General features: G+C 48.0%; 1 protein-coding gene across 1 annotated transcript; it reads right to left on the bottom strand.

Moving 5' to 3' along the window:
• Nucleotides 1–63: 63 nt before the first annotated feature.
• Nucleotides 64–19,380, bottom strand: pcsk9 (proprotein convertase subtilisin/kexin type 9; the record flags this gene model as incomplete). The annotated part of the gene is made up of 13 exons (XM_084444475.1): nucleotides 64–264; nucleotides 401–570; nucleotides 661–826; nucleotides 1,211–1,359; nucleotides 1,458–1,637; nucleotides 1,732–1,915; nucleotides 2,085–2,281; nucleotides 2,978–3,119; nucleotides 3,288–3,421; nucleotides 3,513–3,639; nucleotides 3,749–3,940; nucleotides 4,413–4,609; nucleotides 19,200–19,380. 13 exons carry the CDS (start codon nucleotides 19,378–19,380, stop codon nucleotides 64–66), a joined length of 2,220 nt encoding a protein of 739 aa, XP_084300601.1.
• Between the last annotated feature and the right edge of the window lie 3,671 nt (nucleotides 19,381–23,051).

The following is a 23,051-nucleotide window of genomic DNA, read 5'->3' as shown; positions in this document are numbered from 1 at the left end:
GACCACCTGCTTGTATGTAATTGGCTGTTACCATGGTGATGTGATAAGAGTGGGAGGAGCCAGTCAGTGCTCGGGGCCGGCGGGAGGCTGTGATGGGCTGACGCGGCAGCAGGTCGCCATGGCTGCCGCCCCCTCCTCCCCCGCCCCTGCGGCGCCGCGGGCCAGGCAGGTGTTGCCCCTGACGATGTGACCCAGGAGAGTGGACGCATGAGAGGTGAAGCTACAGTCGGTCAGAGTCCAGCCAGGGGGACAGGACAGCGCCACCTAGAGAGAGAGGGAGGAGGAGGCGGCTCAGAGAGGGGGATACAGCGCACGTACATAGCCTGCTAAATGCTAATTGATGCTATTCGCCTGCCTGTCACATATACACGTTAGCTGGGAACGCGCTGATCTACTCTACCTGCTCATTATCTCTGATTGGCTCCCGCTCCAGGAGACGGCATTCCAGGGAGGGGGCGTGGCAGCAGAGCGCGCTTGACGTTGTTCCCTCCGTTGTCACGCAACGCTTCTGGTCGCTGTGGTGAGGACGAGAGTCTGACACCGCTCCCGTGGTGGAGAGAGAGCTACAGCCTGAGGAACGACAGGACAGCCACTCAGGACTCACACACACACACACATGGTGAGGGAGTACTGAGGGATAGGGCGTCGGGGTCGGGTTACCGGTCAGGTGGTGATGCGAGCTGCTGCACTCTGCGTCCTGCCCCGGACGAGGACTGGCGTGGACCTGGCACCGAAGACCGCTCGTCACACAGCACCGGGCGACTGCGTACACACCTTTACCCCCATGTCCGTTATGGGCTACACACTCCCTCTGCCCACCCTGCTCCTACACACACACACACACACACAAACTCCAAGCTCAAAATTTTTTTGGGGGTGAACTATCCCTTTAAAGGAGTAGTAAAGGGAAAATGCATGTTTAGCCCTGTTTCAAGGTTACTTATGATCATATACAATGGAATCTTACTTTATGGCGAATTATATGTCAGAACGCCAACTAACACCTCTGTAAGTTTCTTGTCTTTGAAATTGAGAGTTTAACTTTAAGTTTGAATGATTTTTCAAGGTGCCCACCCATATCCATTGTATGACCTAAACGGTGGTAGAGCAATTATCAGACTTTCTCAAAAGTGCTAGTTTTGTCAACGTTTTGATCCTTTAATACGGGGTTGTGTTTAGCTGTGCCGTCGGTCGTTTCTGTAGAACTCACTGAGATGGTCTCTCCCAGGCGGCCCCCCTCTGGAGCGTAGCTGGCGCAGCCCATCATCTCCTCGCCATGACGACAGCGAACCGCTGCCCTGTCGGAGGCTGTCACCCCGGACCTCTCAGACCACACTGACCGACACAGCAGCTCTTCCTCTACACACACACACACACACAAACACATTAGTTCCGCGTTTGCTAAGGCAAGACACTGTGTGTGTGCGTGCGTGAGTGAGTGGGTGGGTGTAATTGACCTGTGTCATTGGCTGCTGTGGAGGGGGGCAGCGCCGCCACGGCATTGGGGGTGTTGACTCTGTGTCTCTCCGGCAGAGAGAGGGGGTTGATGGCATCGGGGACGGCGTGCTGCAGCATCCTCTGGAGCAGCTCCACAGACGAGGCGTTGGGATTGGAGGACAACATCACCGCCGCTATGCCTGCATGCGCGCAGGAACATGCGTATAAAAGACAGAACTTTCACAAGGATAACTCTTGTTATGTGTGTGTGTGTGTGTGTGTGTGTGTGTGTACCCGCTACGTGAGCAGCAGCTTGGGAGGTTCCACTGTGAGAGGTGAAGCAGGTGCTGCAATCACTGCTGGCGCTGACGATGTCATCACCCGGAGCAAAGAGGTCGACACAGCGGCCAACATTGGTCCCCCCTGCCCCGAGTGAGATGGGCTGGTCCGCAGAGTTAATGGCCCCTACTGTGATAACCTTCAGGGGCCAGAGGTCAAATGGAATAGTTAGGGTAAAAGGGGACTTTGTTAACAACTTGAGGGAAATTACCCTGTATCCACTGTCTATGTATGTGTGTGTGTGTATAGTATGTGTGTGCACACATGTGTGCATGCGTGTGCGCGTGTGTGTGCGCGTGTGTGTGTACCTCTGGCTCCGAGGCTGGTGAGTAGAGGCAGGCGTCGTCCTTGTAGTTCCCTGCTGCAGCGATGAGCACCACCCCGCTGGCAACCATCTCTCTGCACGCGGCGTTTAACGAGCGACTGAACCCGCCGACGAACGGCAGCAAGACGACCACGGACTCCACCGGACGGGCCAGCAAGATCACACTTATGTACTCCATTCCTTGGGCGGGAAGAGGAGACATGACGGAGTGATAGAGATGATGGAGTGATGGAGATGGAGTGATGGAAATGGAGTGATGGAAATGGAGTGATGGAGATGGAGTGATGGAGTGATGGAGATAGAGTGATGGAGTGATAGTGATGGAGATGGAGTGATGGAGATAGAGTGATGGAGATAGAGTGGTAGAGATGGAGATGGAGTGATTGAGATGGAGTGGCAGAGTGATAGAGATGGAGTGACAGAGATGGAGTGATAGAGATGGAGTGATGGAGGTGGAGTGATGTAGATGGAGTGATGGAGGTAGAGTGATGTAGATGGAGTGATAGAGATGGAGTGATGGAGATGGAGTGATAGAGATGGAGTGATGGAGATGGAGTGATGGAGGTGGAGTGATGGAGGTGGAGTGATGGAGTGATGGAGATGGAGTGATAGAGATGGAGTGATGGAGATGGAGTGATGGAGATGGAGTGATGGAGATGGAGTGATGGCGTGATAGTGATGGAGTGATAGAGATGGAGTGATGGAGGTGGAGTGATGGAGTGATGGAGATGGAGTGATAGAGATGGAGTGATGGAGATGGAGTGATAGAGATGGAGTGATGGAGATGGAGTGATGGAGTGATGGAGATGGAGTGATGGCGTGATAGTGATAGAGTGGCAGAGTGATAGAGATGGAGTGACGGAGAAAGAGAGCCACCTGCTAGCGCTCCTGACACTGTGCCCTTCCCCTGGCAGTTGAGCACACGCACCACATTCACACCGGCTCCCCTGGCAACGCCGGAGTCCCGCCCACTTACAACGCCGGCTGTGTGCGTGCCGTGACTGTCACACTGACTGGCCTATGAGGAGTAGGAGATGCGGGGTCAATGAGTTCCAAATCCAACTGAGATGGCCGGATGTAGACACCCAGAAGGGTTTGTCAAATGTATCAAAAGTTGTTTTGTCTGTGTCAAAGGGAAGAATACCAGGAAATAGAATGTGTGTGTGTGTGTGCGCGTGTGTGCGACCTGTCTGTGGACTCTGATTCCATCCTCCTCGGGCACGTTGTTGAAGTCTGTGACGAGGACGCGGGCCTCGATCTCCCGGTGAGAACTCTGCACGCTACCGTCCATCAGATACACCTCCGCCCTCCCCCCGTCATCTGCAGCGTGGGGGGGCACATGGTCTCTCAAGTTCTCTGTGTTACACAACCGGAATGTGTGTGCGTGCGTTGGCATGCGTGTGTGACTCACTGGGTGGGCTGTATTTCCCAGAGTCAGCAGTAGAAGGCTGCATCAGCCTCTGCAGGTTCCATGGCATGCTCTGAGCAAAGATGGACGAGTCCTCCTCTATGTACTCAATGTGTGGTAGCTTCACTGCCTGACGCACACACACACACACACACACACACACAGGGTCAAAGTCGAGATCCACAGGGCTGGAAGTAAAGCCTGGGCTAGCTGTGAGGCTGAAGAGGTCAGAGGGTTACCAGGTGCAGGATCTCGCTGCTCATCTTGACCAGGAAGCCACGCAGGGCTCTAGAGTAGGTGTGGAGGATCTCCAGGAGGTGTCCTCTCCTGGCAGCCTTGGCCTGTAGTCTCCGGATGGTCTTTTGGACGTGACTCTCGTGGGTCCCCTGCTTCAAAACCACCAGGTACTGGCCAGGCATGCGCCACGCAGCCTGCAACACACACACAACACATGAATGCTTCGTCTCCTAGAGACAACCTCACACCTACCTTTAGGTTATACGGCGTTGGAATATGCAGTACATATACAGTAAATAAGGTGCATGCAATCTGGGTAAATAAGTGCCACACCTGGGGCCTCATTTATCATTGTGCATACACACTTTTTCATTTACACCTGATTTTTGTACTTGCTTTTCTCTGCAAATAATGTGATGTATCATGCCAAAACTAAATGGGAAATATTGTGAGATATATGCACAATATTTCCCATCGAGTTTTGTCATGATACATCACATTATTTGCGGAGAAAAGCAAGTACAAAAATCAGGTGTAAATGAAAAAGGGTGTATGCACAATGATAAATGAGGCCCCTGGAGTAAGAAATAAACAGCACACTACAACAAACCATGGCGAGTGGCCCTGTGTGTGGAAATATTTTACTACAAATGAATAGTAACTTACCTTGTTGCTCCTCAGGAATTCGGCAGACGGATCGATTCCGATCTCCGGTTGTATCTCGCTCTCGCCCTGTCGAATATGGTCTAATATCATCGCATCCTCCTCGGAGTAATCTTGCGCGTTCACGGACAGAGGGATGAGCGCGCACAGACAGAGCGCAAAACCCAAGCGTTCCAAAAGATGCTCCATGCTGGAGCAGGCTGATTGGCGAATGGGTAAGCAAGAAAAGTGAACAATGACTAAATCGATGAAGTACTGAACCAAGTTACAGCATCACTAATATGAGTCTTTATTGAGGGAGCCTGCGGTGTCCGCTTGTCGCAGCTCCTTGAAAGGCGCACCTTGTGGACTCTGTGAGGTAACTGCTCTGAGTCATTAGTAGTCGTTCAGACAGAAAAAAGGAGGGAAAAAACGGACAATTGAAATGTACAATTCTACTAGGCGGAGACTCCACAGTTTGAGAGCTCACGCCACCACGTTTGTATCGAATGATCCCTCTCTGTCACCTCCGCGTGCCTTTGTAGCGGAGTCAAATTACAGATTTGAGGGAGTCTCTCCGCAACAAAGACCTGAAATATAGCATAACTCCGTAGGTCTATCTATCAAATCATACTCCCGTGATAAGGTTATTGTGTTATATTTGAGTTGTTAATATTATTCATTTACTTTTTGTAGAACCATAATATAGGCTAAAGCTAGCACGTCTGGGACGTGTCAAGTCCAGGTAGTAGGCTATGCTATCTTCCTAGACAGATACGTTTCTTTGCACAGCTATGGAAAGCTGATTTATCCGAATGTAGGCTAGCCTACCTGAGGAGCCTCCCATAATTCTGTTCACAAAGAGGGAATGAAGTCAACCACATTTTACCGAAGAGTGCCATCTCCAGGAGCTACGTGAACATAATATGTTCGACTGAACAGATTCATCCGCCCCTCCACCACTACTGTATATACTTTTCTACAGGCAATCTTATAGCCTAGCCTACTTAAGTATAAAATTGCCTAACGGGGCAGTCAAGACACAAGATCTGTTTATTGCCATGTGTAGCCATGTGTATGGTTCACACGTGACGTAGGCTACTAGGAATGTGACTAGGGTTAAAGGTATAATATGTTATATGTGGATTAAAATAAACATTTTTTCAAAAATAATACATCCATAGGGCTTTGCGAAGGCTGCGGAGTAAAAGTATTGCTTTTCCATAAAAAATTATATTTTGTCTGAAATTATTACATTATGAAATTTGGACGGCCTGACATTGACACTCTGTTGATATACCAGCCAATAGAAGGCTATTACAGCGTTGCTGCACACTGGGTTACCAGGTTCTATTCTAGCTTCACCACTGTGAGATTAGCAGTAGCCAGCTAACGTTATACTTCCATGAATTAGCAGCATTATGTTGGTTAGCATCAAGTGTGTGTGCGATTATAAAACGGCAGCTTTTCCGTCACTTCCGCTCACCCTTTTCAGCTAAACGTTTGGTAAAATGGCCGAGTTTCGTCACCCTGCTTCTCTGCCTGAGCCCCGGCGAACCATGCCATACGAATCTCAAAAGCTCAATGACCGAAGAAGGAGCAAAAGTCGGATAAATACCGGGCCAGCCTTTGCTCGTTGGATGGAGTTTATGGAGTTTCATGGGATAAAGTCGCATGGTGATATGGCTACTTTTCTACTAGACCGGTAAGCTAGCTAACTAGCTATCATTATCTTTCTTGGAATCTGCATAGCCAGACCTAACGTTATCTCCACACTACAGCATCTAACGTAACTTATTACATGGCACTCTGAAATACTTTATTGTGATTACTGATTAGTGTAACGTTATGTTCCTCTCGGAGTGAAGATCTTATCACAGTATGACAGAAACAGTGCATTCTCTGGCATTTTGGCAACCAATACGTTGTGTTGTTGCAGTTCTTATCTTTAGACACTAGATGGGGGAAATAATCCACATATAACATATTATACCTTTAAGGCATACGCTGTTGACGACACAGGACAGGGTGCAGGACAGGACAGTGCAAAGACATGACAGTGAAAAACAGTAGAAAAAATAGTGCAAATAGAAAATAACAAAAACAGTGCAACAGACTGCAGTGTAATGTACAAATTACGGTATACTGTTAAAAAAAAAAAATAGGGGGAGGCACAATTCCAGTGTACGTACTATATACAGAATGGGGTGTGGTGAGTGTACTGTGTGTGTGTGCAGAATGTAGTGTGGTGGGTGACGGTGTTATGCAGTGTGTGTGCCGTTAAGGTGTGTGGAACAATCAGAGGTTGCGTGTAAGTGGTGCAGGGGGTATAGAGTCAATAGGGGGGGACCCAAGCCTTGTTGATGAGACCATGTCCAGGATGAGACCATGTCCAGGATGGGAGGGGTCGGCTGCGATCTTATTGGCCGACCCCTCCCATCTGGGACATGGTCTCTGTGACTCACTCCCCTCTGGCAGCAGACCGGGTCCGCTCGCCACAAAACAGCTTCTTTCCTACGGCCATCAGACTCATCAACAAGGCTCGGGTCCCCCCACGATGCCCCCCCCCCACACACACACACACACTGACTCTATACCCCTGTACCACTTGCACACGACCTCTGATTGTTTCCACATACCTTAACGGCACACACAACACCGCTCAGTCATCCAGATAATAGTTTTATTGGCCATAACATATTTACAGGAAGGACAGTTACCTCTCATACCCATGACATTATCATTTAAAGTCGCACGAGATGGATGTTAGGAATCATCTAGCTTCCGTAGTTTGACGTATTTCCACCTGAAACAGGCTGCAAGGGCGGGACATTCGTTTAGACAAATTCCATTGGAACGTAGTCAAGCGGGCGGGATATTCAACTCTTGAGGCGGGACATAATGTTAGGAGGAATTTATTTTGTTTTGATTGACAGGGTGGATGTCGTGAGATTATTGACCTAAAACCTAAGGTACCTGGTGTCGTAATGGCACGTCACCTACCGTTTTCCAGGAAGTAAGAAATTATATACTTTACTGATATAAGATTACAGTAAAAGTAGAATTTTGTAAAAATTAAAAAAAATAAAAATAATTTGACATACATCGTTGAATAGTTGAACACTATGACCAAGTATGTGACCCAAAATGGGACAGAATGCATTTGCCATTTTGGTGTGACTTTAAATGTAGGCCTACATAGAACACATATATTAATCAGAATCAACTTTTAAACATACAATACTAGGAATTTGCTTGCGGCCGTGGTGTAAAACATGGAGACAACATTGGACAGTGGCAGGGAAGAGACAGGACAGTGCAAAGACAGGACAGTGCAAAGAGCAAGTACAAAATGCGAGTGCAAAAAGGATAAACTAAGAAAAAGAACAATATATAACCAGGCCAGGTCCAGCCTGGTTTATGTACGTGGCTGGCTTTTTCTGTTCAGGACTGGTAGAACGGAAGCTAGTCATGCCACTGAAATAGCTGTGAATTGAAATGACATGAAATAATGTCTGATAAATTAAGATAGGTCTTATCGCCTGGACACATCCGTTTCAATGCTTCCAATGCTAATCCTGCACAATAGGAGCCAGTTAGCTCATGGGCTCACAACAACTAGCAGCAGCTTCCATAACATTAATGGTAGCGGTCAGTGGCTAAAGCAGTTACACTGATGATTCCTGTAACGTTAGCTATTTTGCTGCAATTGGTTCAACTTTTCTGGACAAAGGTAAAGGATAAAAAGATTTTATCCTTTAGGGTGTGTGAAAGGATGACCGTGTGGAGGTTTTGGGTAAAGTCCCATAAAGTCATCCCCACCAGGGCCTTGAACCCCTATCTTCCGCATGGGAGTCCATTGTCTTCACCGCTACTCTACTTGTGTAGTGGGGTTTAGCAGGATGATTTTAGTGTCCTTCATTTTGGTGTGCTGGGACTACTGCCTCTTGTGGGGCCAACAGAGAAATGCAGGTCAACATTCAACAGAGGGAAGGAGGGAGGGAGTGATAACCGGACAAACACTATCCAAAAACAGAAAGAACTTCTAAAAGAACAAAACAAACGTGACCAAAGGATCAAGGAACTGGAGGAAAAGTTGTCTGGTTCTGCCTCGACAAAGCCTGGTGAGTTTTGTTAATGCGATATTTAATGTTTGTTAGTGGGATACTCTTCCTTTTGAGTGTTTTTTGTGTGTGTGAAACCACCATTTTATGTGAGCTTCTATTTTTTATACAGTAGCCTACTAATTGTTTTCAGTTTGCCTGTATTATTGTTTGTAGATGACGATGGGCATCACTGGGATGACCCCCAGTCTGTTCTTGAGCATTGAGAAGGGCTCTGCTGGTGGGCAACAAGCAGCTTCCCAGGAGGATGAACCTGCTAAGGGGGTGGAGGAGGAAGCAGGAGATGAATAGTAGGTGATTCATATGAAATTAAATGCATCTTTTATTGCTATTCAGCTGCTGAGACATACAGTAGGCAGACGTGAAACGAGAGCTGACCTTTGAAAACATACATGCAGCAGGGGCAGCGAGCTGAGGTTTTTCCCCTTAAACTAATTTCTACTTGTTTGTTTTTCTTTTTTAAGGGTGGTCAGGAGCAGTAGGCAGTCTTGGGGGACCACCATACTTCTACCCTCAGGCCATCCACATCCTGAATGGGGACACTGCCAGCCTCATCAGAATGCACATCCACTGTAAAATATTCATCCCATTCCGGTTATATTTTTTGTACTTGTTTTGTGTTTACATTTAGATGGAAAGAAGACACCAGTATTAGTTCTTACATTATAGGCTACTTAATTACATAGCATTTCACTTCACATTATACATGATTCTGTGTATATTTTTTGTATTTTACTATTCTGTATATATTTAGACACTATTATTGTACTTACATTTTCTTACATTATAGGCTACTTAATTACATAGCATTTCACTTCACATTATACATGATATTGTGTATATTTTTTGTATTTTGCTATTCTGTGTTCAACAGAGGGAGGGAGGGAGGGAGGGAGGGAGGGAGGGAGGGAGTGATAACTGGACAAACGCTATACTAGGTGCGCTGGCTTACAGCCTAGTCTTGGTTGGGGTTAGAATAAGGGTTGGGTTGGGACAGGATCTGACCTATAAGGCAAGGGGTAAAGGTTGGAGTGAAAGGATGAACATGTGGAGGCTTGGGGTATAGTCCCAGAAAATCATCCCCACTGGGGCCTTGAACCCCTATCTCCTGCAGGGAAGAGAAATGCAGGTCAACATTCAACGGAGGGAGGGAGGGAAGGAGGGAGGGATTGATAACCGGACAAACACTATACTAGGTGCGCTGGCTTACTAGCCTGGTACGACTAATGCAGAACGGTCTAGACTTCGCCTCCTCCAGACCGATTATGCCAAAATACAGACCATACCGGGCCAATAAGGGACTGCGTTTTAACTGCTGTCCCGCCCCACAGTGGAAAGCAGCCCCTGATTGGTTCGTGTCCCTGCCCTACTTAAACAAGAGCAAGAGTATGCACTAGCGTTTCTCGGTGGAAAAGACGGTTTTGCCGTTCTTCCGACTGGATTTGGCAAAAGTTTGCTGAACGCTGATTGGCTGAAGGTGTTTGTCTGTCAAGGCAAGTACCCCCACCCATGTAATCGCTGTCTATGGGGCGAAGGCCAGACCGATATTGCGGAGCGAAGCAGTGAGCTCGCTAGATCGGCATGGTCATACCAGGCTACTGGCTTACAGCCACGCACAAAAAGTAGTGCAGTGAGTGAGCATAGTGTTATGTGTGTGTGAGTGTATATGTGTGTGTGGCGTGATATGCGAGTGCGGTGCGTCCTGTACAGTACATTCAGGTAATGCTCAGTGTCCCTCAACGATGGCGGGGTCCATGGTGGGACCCGGGTGGGCCTTCTTGAAGAGGCTAATGGCCGTGGGGAAGAAGCTGCCTCTGTGGCGTGTGGACGAGGTCCTGATGGACTATAGCCTCCTGCCTGACCTGAGGGGAGTGGTACAAAGAGATTATGGCCGGGGTGGGAGGGGTCGGCCGCAATCTTCCTGGCCCACTTTAGGGTCCTGGAGTCGTGCAGGAACAGGAGGGAGGGCAGGTTGGACCAGGAGGGAGGGGAGGTTGGACCAGGAGGGAGGGCAGGTTGCAGCCGATCACCTTCTCGGTGGATCGGATGATGCAGTTTGACTCCGTCCTTGGCTGTAGCGGCGGAGTACATGAACACGCTTGCTTGTACCCGGGGGTCGGGCCCATGGCTCAGGCCAGATGCAGCGTGGGACAACTGTGGAAGGACTGGAGGACTGTGGCGTCAGGTGTACAGTGATTTGTCAGGAACCAAGGAGGGAAGATGTCACTGGCCTTCTCATGGACACTAGCCAGTGGCTCGGCAGCAGGACTGAAGAACAAAGGAGAGGAGAGAGGGATGAGTTTTACCACAGTTGGGGACAAGGTGCATCACGAATAGGCTACGCACCCTGCCTGGGGACCATTAAATTGATTTTTAGAACAGGGACATGGAATAAACGTCAGGTTCAGTTATAATTTTACATTTTTTAATTTACAGAGGGTCAGGGGAGAGCACGGACGCAGTCCCCCATTGCCATAAATTATGCAGCCGAGAGTACCACATTATGGGAACTCGCATAGGTCAGCATGGCCGAGCGTGCAATGGCCATGCCTCACCATGAGTGAACCAATTTTTCAAATTTTTAGAAGCTTTATTTATCCAGTGCACATAAAAAACACAGTAGCCTACATTTCAATTCATCGCAATAAATACATGCAACACACCTTGATACACGAAATCAATACAATATACAGAAACACAAGACGCAGTACACATACACAATACAGTGTTGAAGCACAATGTACAGTGAAAACCTAAAATGACCACATTTTTCCTTAAAAAAAATGTTTGCAAAACATTGTCCAGATTTCAACTCATAACATTTACACCCACATTTTTATAGTAAAGAACATCAATAAGTGCGTTTGAGATAAGACCATCCCCTATCTTCCATCTATCTATCAATTCCTGGTCACTGTACCTTTTTTTCTCCCTAAGGATATAGTCTCTTACCATGGTTAAGCTTACTCTAACTACAACCTCTGGCTCTAAATTGAATCTTTGGAATACCACCAAGTTCCGGCTCCTCCACAACCCCTCCTTCACACAGTTTATCACTGCCCACCATCTTTCTCATTTTTTACTTTTATTTTCATCCAAATTCCCATACAGGATGTCATCCTCCCTTGGGTCTTTGAACAATTCCAGCAACCATGGTCTTGTCAATCCCCACACCTTTTGGACATAAGAGCATGACCAAAACAGATGCCGCACACTTTCCTCCCCATTACAATCTGGTCTGGGACATTTTGCATTCCTAGAACAGCATCTTCTTTTCAAAAAGGTTTTTGTGGGTAAGCAATGTTGTGCTATCTTCCATGCTAGGTCCTTGTTGTGATTGAGCAGGAACCTGCAATTTACATTTTTCCAGACCTGGCTATAGTTCTTATCGATCATGATCCCCACTGGTACCATCCTAGAAATCTGGGGGGACAAGCCCCTTCCCACCATTACCCTGTTAACCTGACCTAGCGTGGGGTAATCTAACTTGGTGGCCTCCCAAAGGGACGGTACCCTTTGGTACAAAACTGGCCTTGTCTTCGCGTGGGGTGTGTCGAGCGGCAATCTCCTTCCCACTCTTGTCAGGATCCCATGCTCTACCCCAAACCTGGCAAAATTATGCGAGAGGTGGTCATTACCCGGTTGAAGAACTGCTTTAAGAATTGGGGTCAAGAACAATGCATTCAGTTTTGTGCCAAGCTCGGGCACAGCCTTTCCTCCCTTCTCCAATAGCCTGTACATTATCTCTCTCCTTACATTCTCCTGTAGGGACCCCCAAATAAATCGGAACACCAATCTTGTCATTGTTGTCAGAACAGATCTGGGTGCAGGTAGGGTAGCAGCCAGAAAGGTAAGGGATGCCAACACCTCTGCCTTAACCACTAACACTTCCCCTGTTATGGTTAGGTCTCTGTCCTTCCACCTGAGAAGTTTGCTCTGGATCCCAGGGAGCCGCTTCTCCCAGTTAGCCCTCACCATGTCCTCCCCGATCTCCACCCCCAATATTTTTAGCCTTCTGCTGTTCTCCTTCAGGCCCAATTCTGGTTTAGGGGTCCGCCAGTTAATGTACATCACCTCGCTCTTTGCTCTATTAAGCTTGGCTCCGGATGCCCTAGCAAACACTTCACTCCACCCAAGGGTCTTGGCTAATGAATTATTATCAGTAGCTATCGTCCATGTATACAGTTAGCTTTGCCTCCTTCCCCCTGCTTCCTGGCACTGGGAGGCCTCGGATGGAATGGTCCCATCTTATGGCAGTTCCAGCAAGGGGCCCCAGACATCCCTTTCCCTGGCAGCATCAACCAGCTCTGCCTGGGGAATCTTTAGCCGCTCCCAGGCCAGTGCGGAGATGTAATCCCGCCACCTAGTCCTGGGTCTACCCCGCGGCCTCCTCCTAGCTGTACACGCCTGGAACACCTCCCTAGGGAGGCGCCCAGGAGGCATCCTCACTAGATGCCCGAACCACCTCAACTGGCTCCTTTCGACGCAAAGGAGCAGCGGCTCTACTCCGAGTCTCTCCCAGATGACTGAACTTCTCACCCGATCTCTCAGGGAGACCCCAGCCATCCTCCGGAGAAAACTCATTTCGGCCGTTTGTATCCGTGATCTTGTTCTTTCGGTCATGACCCATCCTTCATGACCATAGGTGAGGGTGGGGACGAAGATAGACCGGTAGATCGAGAGCTTTGCCTTTTGGCTCAGCTCTCTTTTCGTCACAACAGTGCGGTAAAGCGACTGCAGAACCCCACCAGCTGCTCCGATTCTCCGGCCAAGCTCCCTCTCCATGGTTCCCTCACTCGTGAACAAGACCCCCAGATACTTCAACTCCTTCACTTGGGGTAAGGACTTATTTCCTACTCGGAGCGGACAGACCACCGGTTTCCTGCTGAGAACCATGGCCTCAGACTTAGAAGTGCTGATTCTCATCCCAGCCGCTTCACACTCAGTTGCGAACCTATCCAGAGAGTGCTGGAGGTCGCAGGCAGATGATGCCAGCAGGACCACATCATCTGCAAATAGCAGTGACGTGATCCCCAGCTCTCCGAACTGCAACCCCACCTCCGCGCGGCTACGCCTCGATATCCTGTCCATGAAAATCACAAACAGGATTGGTGACAAAGCCTTTGCCACTGTGGAGTTGTTTGACTACCTCAGTGACCTCCTCCAGGGAAATTGACGATGACCCCCCATCATCTTCCGGCTCTGCCTCGATCATAGTGGGTGGATTAGTCGGGTTCAGGAGTTCCTCAAAGTGCTCCTTCCCATGCTCAACAACCTCCTCAGTTGAGGTCAGCAGTGTCCCTTCCTTGCTGTATACAGCTTGGATGGTCCCCCGCTTTCCCTTCCTGAGGTGTCTGATGGTCTTCCAGAAACACTTTGGTGCCGACCGAAAGTCCTTCTCCATGGTTTCTCCGAACTCCTCCCACACCCGCTGCTTTGCCTTGGTCACGGCCACAGCCCTCCGGGCCAGCCGATACCCTGCAACTGCTTCTGGAGTCCCCCGGACTAACATATCCCAGAAGACCTCCTTCTTCAGTCGGACGGCTTCCCTGACCACCGCTGTCCACCACGGTGTTCTAGGGTTACCGCCCCTTGAGGTACCTATGGCCCTCAGGCCGCAGCTCCCAGCCGCAGCTTCAGCAATGGAGGCTTTGAACACCGACCACTCATGCTCGATGTCCCAAACCTCCACAGGGATGCCAGAGAAGCTCTGCCGGAGGTGGCAATTGAAATCTCTCCAGACAGGCTCTTCCTCCAGACGTTCCCAGTTCACCCTCACTACACGCTTGGGTTTTCCAGGTCTGTCCAGAGGTTTCCCCCGCCATCGAAACCAGCTCACCACCAGATGGTGATCAGTGGACAGCTCTGCCCCTCTCTTTACCTGAGTGTCCAAAACACATGGCCTCAGATCGGCTGATACGATAACAAAATCTATCATCGATCTTCGGCCTAAGGTGTTCTGATGCCAGGTGTACTTGTGGGCATCCTTGTGTTCGAACATGCTGTTTGTTATGGACAAACTGTGACTAGCACAGAAGTCCAACAATAAAACACCACTCGGGTTGAGATAGTTGGCAGCGCACCCAACGCTGACAATTCCTCCCGTGGGTGGTGGGTCCACGGGACGGAGGAGATGGTGTTTCCACGTAGCTCTTTCGGGCTGGGCCTGGCCGGGCTCCATGGTAAGCCCGGCCACCAGGTGCTCGCAGGCGGGCCCTCCGTCTGGGCCTGGCTCCAGACGAGGGCCCCGGGCTTCCTCCAGGCCAGGTCTCTCTTCCTCTTTGGTCTTCCATCATGGGTTTTTTACCTGTTACCCCAGGTAGGGGGGCTAGGGGGTACTACCACTTGCCCAAGGTGGACCCCCAGACTAGTGGAGGGAAGGAGGCGTCTTACTTCTCCATTCTAGTTCGCACTGAAACTAGCCACTGCCCAAATGTTGTCGTCAGGGAAAAGTGCCGGGAAAGATATTTACATATCTGACTTATGATTGGTAGTCTACAGTCGATTGGGAGTCTACGGTCAGAGTCACCAATCAGGACGCGTAATTGTCTACAGTGACCGTAGACTTTTGCCTAGCCTCGCGTCACCAGTCTCTCCTCAGGGAGAGGAGAGTGCCTACTCGCGAGGATGCGGGGGGGGGGGGGTCTCCCCCGGTGTTCGGTTGTAAAACTTTAGTTGTTATTGTGAATGTTGTAGTATATTATACATTTGGCTAATTGTGTTTGAATACTATATACGACAGTGTTTGTTTGTAGAGATTTACCGTAAATCCTCTAATAGTGGCCTGTATTCAATTATAGGCCGGGCCTCTTATAATGGCCGGGGGCATGGTCAACACGGACAAATACAGGCCAGGGGCCTCATTTATCATTGTGGATACACCGTTTTTCATTTACACCTGATTTTTGTACTTGCTTTTCTCCGCAAATAATGTGATGTATCATGCCAAAACTCGATGGGAAATATTGTGAGATATATACACAATTTTTCCCATGGAATTTTGTAATAGGCCTACATCACATTATTTGCGGAGAAAAGCAAGTACAAAAATCAGGTGTAAATGAAAAAGGGTGTATCCACAATGATAAATGAGGCCCCTGGGCTTTACGGTAGTTTTGGTTGATAGGCACGTTGTTTGAGGTGGTAACAAACGTGGCGCCGACCAGAAGAAAGTTTGATGTGAAATTTAAAGAGAGCTTTGCAGTATGCTGCAGAACATTCGGGAGAGCGAGTTGCAAAGCACTTTGGCATCGACCCGAAGAGAATCAGACACTGGAGAAAGCAGAAGGATGAACTGCATCTAGCTGACAAGAAAATAGCACGCCTAGCTGGTGGTGGGCGGAAGAAAGTTAGCTTGGAACTAGAAGCTAAACTTTCAGACTGGATCTACTCAATGCGGGACAAACACAACCGAGTCTCGAGGAAAATTATAGCGTATAAGGTGGTTTTAACGCCCGCACTCGGGAGAGGCGGTCGTAACGCCCAAACGCAGTACGAGACTGATTTCTGGGCTTGTGCTTGGGACATTTTAAACTGCAACGGAAAAGTAAACGACTCTCCTACAATTACATATCATCAGTCTACCTTCATATTTTCTGCTTGTTATGTGCATATTTAGTTAGGCTATATAAAAACGACCACAAATCATCACTATGAATTCTGTGAAGTGTCGCCCTGAAAATATTGCTTGACTATGCCTTGTCAATAGGTGCGTTTACATGACAAATATTTTTCAATCTGGTTGATTTAAATGTGGTTGAATATTTCAGCTTGAGTGTATACATGGGATACAAAGTAAACTGGTTGGATGTTTACATGCGCCAACGAAACAAATGTTTCAAACGCGCACGCAGCCGTGAGTGATTGCGCGATGGTTACAAACGGCTGATTACAGAACTGTCGAGCGTGCCTTGATTAGTCAAGTCTTGAGCATGCGCAGAATGAACGCAGAACGCAGCATCAATCCGTTTCAAGGTATACATGACGGACCAAACGGTTTCGAAAAGGTTTAAACTACCTCCTTGAAAGCGATTGGAATTTCAATCGGGTTGGGCATTTCAGTCTGATTGAGGTGTTTATATGACATATTTTCAATCGGTTTGGTCTTCCAAACCGATTTGAAACCGATTCAAACTGTCCATGTAAACGCACCTATTGTATGAGAATTCCATATAACGCACACGTTTACAGTTTTTGTGACGTTGTCGCCTCAGAGTGGGTGTTAACGTAGCCCCTTCTACTACAAAACAAAGCGAAGTAGATCTACGCTTCAGTAGCCTAGTTGATGGAGTGTGTGAATGTGATGGTTATATAAGCTAAACTTTCAGACTGGATCTAGGCCTACTCAATGCTGGACAAACAACGAGTCTCGAGGGAAATTATAGCGTAGGCTAAACTGGCTGTTTACATACAGGTAGACCTCTTTGATTTGTTTTGTTGGATGACGCAGGCCATGTGCAATGTTTTTACAATAAAAGTCCTGAAATTAAGGGATTATGTCCATGAGAGTTTAATTTTAAGAAATAAAGGTCTGCCTCTAATATAGGCCTGCCTCCAATAAAGGCCTGGGGCTCTCTGCAGCTCAGTAAATAAAGGCCCCGGCCACTAAAAGAGGATTTAGGGTACTGTGATTTACTTCGAAAGACAAACTGTAGCAATTGTTCTGATAGCCTACCGTGTTGCATGCTGGGGAATTGTATAAAATACGTTTATTGATGCAAAAGGAAGAAAATTTTTAAATCTCTCCGTATAGCCGGTAAAATTTGTATATCTTTCTTTGATCTATGTACGCTGACTGTTAGCTGTCTAGCATTTACCATCACAATTTAGTGTATGCTGTAAAATGACTTGGCTACCCCACGTTATAGCTGTAGCCTATGAAATGGATTTCACTTGGCAAGAGGGGGCTTATGAGTTATAAGGTGATTTAACCAAGTTGAGAACTCATCATAACTTAATTATGCAGATCCACGAGGAATTGCCTAATGAGGGAATCGCGACTGTCCGATTAATGATGGAGAGCGACTCGCGCTCCATTCCGATGTGCTGTTGAAAGACTGTCCAATTAATGATAGAGAGCGACTGTGTTCGCGCTCCATTCCGATATGCTGATGAAAGACTAAAGAAGATGTTTGCAATTTGATTTTATAACTGGCGGCTTTGGAAATAGTTTGGATCTTGTGAACTAGGACGTCATTTTCAACTCACCGATGCTGTTAATGACTGCTGGAGATCATTTTCAGTTAATTCCATAGGCTACTGTAGGCTAGATAGCTTTGAGTCGTTCCAATTTTCACTGGTGGCTAATGCTAGTGCAACACAATGAGGTCACGTTAGCCTGTCCAAAAAACACCCCCAAACACTCAAAGCGCACCCAAAAACAAATTAAATATGAGTGAAGTCTCTCAGGGATTCTATTGTGTTTATTTACCATACGTTTTGAATTCAAACTATTGTGTAATCCGTTCCGATTTAGTGACCTATATTTCTGTCGCTCGTGCTCGCACTTTGTTGAAATTGACAAGTGTAACAGAGTTAGAATTAGCCTTGTGTGAATTTCTTCAAATTTGATGTAGGCTACTGATATTGTGTTTTACTAATTGTTCTGTAGATTCAGAGCCACCTGGTGGGGATATTATGCAACTGCAGATAGGTTACTACTTTGCGCACCTTACGTGCCCCAGCAGAAGAAATACTATTCCATGCTGGAGGTGGGTGTGCGTTTGCTATGTCGTAGTCAATATTTGTATGTTTACTTTTTTTGTTGTTGTTGTGACAACTAGTCTCGTGCATAATGATTATAAACAGTACGAGTAGCCTACGTAATTTTAAAGTTAAAGACAGTTATGTCCGAAAATAGTAACTTTATTCACGAGTCACATGGATTGTATATTCTATATGCAGTTGCTTCGCACATCACTGATGAGAACTGAGGCCCTAGTTTAAAATTTCCAGAATATCCATTTAAGAACACAATTACAATAGAATATAACAGATTTTTTCAGTATAGAGATCCTTTCCTTTCGTTTCTCCACAGAATTATCCCAGGTTTTCAATCAAGTAAATCGTGTAGGACTCCCATTTTGATGATGGCCAGAGGAGTGGAGTCACTGAGGTAAGTCAGGTCAGCTTTTCCTTCTCTGACGGTCCTTGGAGAGAATAAAACCTGACCAGGGACCAGTGGTTTTCTCATCCTGTCATTCATCTCCCTCTCCTCACAGTCTCCCTACATCTCCTCCTGCACCAGCGATGTTAATCCCATCTGTGTACATTACTGCAGCCTGGGCTGAATGACTGTATGTGTCACTGTCTGTCTCCATGTTACTGCACTCAACTGGACACTGCCAGACCACTGGGAGTTATTACGGCTTGGGTGATCACTCACCACCGATGGGCTAACAGGACTGTGTGTGTGTCTGTGTGTATGTGTGTGTGTGGTTGTAGTTGTACCCGGAGTGTTTCTCCACTTTGACAATATGCCGACAGTCTGGTGCTCTATTTTCCTCTGGGCTTTGAGGAATCAACATCACCTGCAACAGACACATACAAATACGCACACACACACACACACCACAGATTTGTCAAGAATCCTCATCTGCCCTTCACCTCAGACATACTGCCCTTTAAGGTTTGACACTTTTTGTAAGTCTACCCACTTACAAACCGGCACACGCACCCACACTCGTACCCACCTTAGGGTAACACTGGCAGACGCTCCACACCGTCCCGATGGCCACCATGACGATCCCGAGGGCACAAAGGGTGGCGTAGACGTGCGGTCGCTCCTGAGTCATGATGAACAGGCCGAGCGCCGCCACGCACAGCCCCGCCGCAATCAGCCCGTAGCGATAAGGCTTGCCTTCGGTCATGGTGGCGCAGAGACGACCTGGGTTGGCCCTTATCCGTTAGCATTAGAGAAGCTACAGCCAGCAGGATCACGGGTCCTGAATGACTTGTCCCTGTTGGAGGTTGTCAGCGAAGCCTCGCCAGTGTGGTGTGTGTGTGCGTGTGTGCGTGTGTGTGTGTGTGCGTGTGTGAGATAGAGATGGCTGCTCTGTGGCTCTGGGTCACACTCTCAAGGTGAGGGAGGAGAAACCAAGGTTCCACTCTGCTAGGTATTACAGCCTGCAGACAGACTGGCAGTAATAATTGTGTGTGTGTGTGTGCGTGTGTGTGCGTGTGTGTGTGTGTGTGTGTGTGTGTGTGTGTGTGTGTGTGTTGGGGCCAGGCAGGTCACCTTGCCTCAGGCTGGAATAAAGCTTGACTTCCTTCCTCCTTCCTCTCCTCCTTACAGTAACACATATTATGTTCTGAAGCTTTTGTATTCGACAAACAACTCATGCTTTATAACTGATCCACCACCCACTCGTTTGTTAACTCAAGTTTATAGTGACATCACATTGAACATTCCTCAGACCAGTGAACACAAACATGCTGGCAGAAAAATACTGAAATGTGATACTTTCAACAAGGCACTTGGCTGGAGCATAATACCATTTTATATGTGGATAAGTTGTAACTATTCGATCAAATGGATACACAGATACATTCAGGTGGACAGACAGACGTCTGGAAGGTTCTTCTTATGAAAAATAAGTGCTATACAAGGCAAGAGGCACAGTCAATGCCAGACTAAGATCTCTAGAGTTATGCCGGGCTCACACTACAGGATATTTAAAATCCTAACCAATTTCGAAATCGGGTTGCATCACGCACATAAGGAGAATCTTAACAGATATTCTTCTTGCGCATCTCAAACAAGCACACACAGCAAGATTTGAAAATAACGGCTCATCACACACTACAGGATCTTATCGTGCCCGAGGGAGCAACGAACCACTGGTCTCGCCGTCTCACTTGTAAAGTCGGGACGTAATAATCTTAAATATCAAACATGTTTGATATTATCGGGGCCGCCCCGATGGGTCTGCAAGCCGATCGGGAGGTATAAGTTTAGATCTTTAAACCCCTCACATTACAAGATCATCTGGACCGATTATCGGCCCCGACCAACGTTCCAGACCAGATTTCTCCTCCGATTGTCAGGAGGGATGAATCAGGGATAAATCGGCCTAAAAATCCTGTAGTCTGAGCCCGGCATTAAGGTGTGTGTGTGTCCACAGTGAAGACTCGGATCAGGTCCTCGGCCTGTGTATGCTTTCCTGCAGCATTGCTCTCGGCCGTTCCAGGGTCGGTTGGGTTTTTTGCTGTATTTAAGGCACCGATCACACAGGCTGACCACAGTACGTGTACCTGAATGCAGTACCTGTACCTGACCATAGTCCCCTGTATCTGGCCTGCGTTAACGTTAGGCTCTAGGAGTCCCGTCCTCGCCCATAAGATAAAGGCACTGGCGCAGAGGGTGTAAAGATCGTCATTCACGTCAGCGGTGACACGCCTTCATCGCCCTCCAGAGAGAGAGGTCACGTCTAGGGGGGCGTGGCCCTGGCTCTTCATGACGGCATCGTAGGAGGGAGGAGGTTCGATGTCCCAGGGAGGGGGGGTGGAGGGCGTGGGGGGCTCAGGCGGCCTGTTCTCCTCTGACATCTCCCTGCGAATCCGGTCCAACCTCCTATGAAGAAAGATAGGGAGGGACGAAGGAGGGAGGGAGAGAAGACAGAGAGAGCAGAGATGGTGAGAAAAACGGCACATATCTCGACTGGGCCTGGACTGGTCAGTGTCCAGGACATCTGCCCCAGAGGAATGAAGGACCGATGTCTGCCTTGACATTCAAGGCTGAGGAAAGGTTGACATTCTCAGATGAATAAGAGCCAGAGATATTGGAGCGTTCTCTGGTCATTGTCTACTGATGGAAACTCTGTTCTTGGCAGCACCTCCGCTGAGTGAGGACACAGAGCAGAGCAGCCCTTGTTTAAACTCACTGGCAGGGCATAGATTAAAACAGACAAGGCCAAGGGAGTCACAGTGTGTGTGTGAGTGTGAGTGTGTGTGCGCGTGTGTGTGTATGTTTGTGTACACGCCATATGTGCATGTTCTGGTGAGAAGAATTACTTTGTTGTTCGCTATGACTTCTGTATTCAGAATGTTCAAAATGTTCTCTCTCTCTCAATTCAAGCTATTCTGAGACTGACTGTCTGACCTCAACACTGACCCTCATAACCTTTGATCGTGCGTTACCTACTGTAAACATAGACCACATGCTGTGTGTGGGGCCTCATCGTGGCATGGGCCCCCAAATGGTGCAAATTGGTCTCTGTGTTGCTTCCTTTTACATTCATGTATTCCACGGAAGAAGTGAGACACAATGACTCCCAGATGGAAATAGATGCAGTGTGTGTGTGTATGTATATACCTCTGTATGGCCAGGGCTTGGTGTGGGCTGTAGCGTGTTCCCGTGCGAGGATGCAAGAGGAAGTGACCGGGCACCGCCTCTTGAAGGTTCTTCCTGGCAACACAGAATCCTGTGACCACCAGCCCCACTCCTCCGAGACCCACGAACAGACCCAGCCAAAACACGGGCCCATAGGCTGGACCAACGCACAGAACCATCATTACTCCTGCAACCGTCAGTAGCAAGCCCAGGGACATAAATATTCCCTGGGGCGAGGGCATCATTCTCTCTTCCTCCCTCCCTAGAGCCCTGGGCTTCTCTCAACAGTCACACCAGACATCTGCTATCATCACAGTCTGCCTGCAGGAGAGAAACACAAAGAGAGAGAGAAAGAGAGAGAGAGAGAGAGAGAGAGAGAGAAAAAAGTGAGGTTAGAGTTGTAACTAGCACTGGACTGTGTGTGTGTGTGTGTGTGTGTGTGTGTGTGTGTGTGTGTGTGTGTGTGTGTGTGTGTGTGTGAGAGAGAGAGAGGGAGAGGGAGAGGGAGAGAGAACCCTTACCTGTTGAAGAACTACTACTGAGAGTAAACAGTACAGAGATGTGGAAGAGGAAGAATATTTGCGTTTGACGTCCCTCGTCCTCGACGATTTTCACTTCGTTTTAATAGCAGATAGCCTATTCCATGCGGCGTCCCATGCTCTAATAGTCACCTTTAAAATCGGGATAATCTTTTTTTTTCTCCAGTCGAACGAGTTGACCGCGCCCAAACAGTCTACATATTTCCCGCTGATTTGGGTCGTTTGTTTTTAGGCTACTCACTGGTAAAAGTAGACTTATCCTAATCGATAAACTTCGAGTGAAACGGTTACGGAATCGTGGGTAGGCTACGCAGTTTGCTCAGCCTACTGTGCGTGCGGTCTGGGGAATGAGGCGCGTTTCTCGGTGACGAGAGACAACGGGAAGGCAGGACATTGCGAGGACAGTCTTCGGTGTCGTCGTCCGTCTTTCTTTCTAAATGTTTAGATGTATGACCCTATTGTATATAGTGAGAGTCAAGACAACAGTAAATTTGAACTGAATGCGCCTGTAAACAACGAAATGCTGTCTTCGACTCGAAACGCGGCATCCTGTATGAGGTTATGTTTGGTAGTCTAAAGAATTAACGTTAGTTGCAAAAATTCGGTGCGGTTTCGGTTCATACAGCTTGCTATTTTTCAAGAATGTGCAAGCTTGGCCTGAGAAAGATCT

This window comes from Borostomias antarcticus (genome assembly GCF_949987555.1).
Source record: "Borostomias antarcticus genome assembly, chromosome: 10".
Lineage (NCBI taxonomy): Eukaryota > Metazoa > Chordata > Actinopteri > Stomiiformes > Stomiidae > Borostomias > Borostomias antarcticus.
This window is presented reverse-complemented; position numbering and strand designations above follow the sequence as displayed.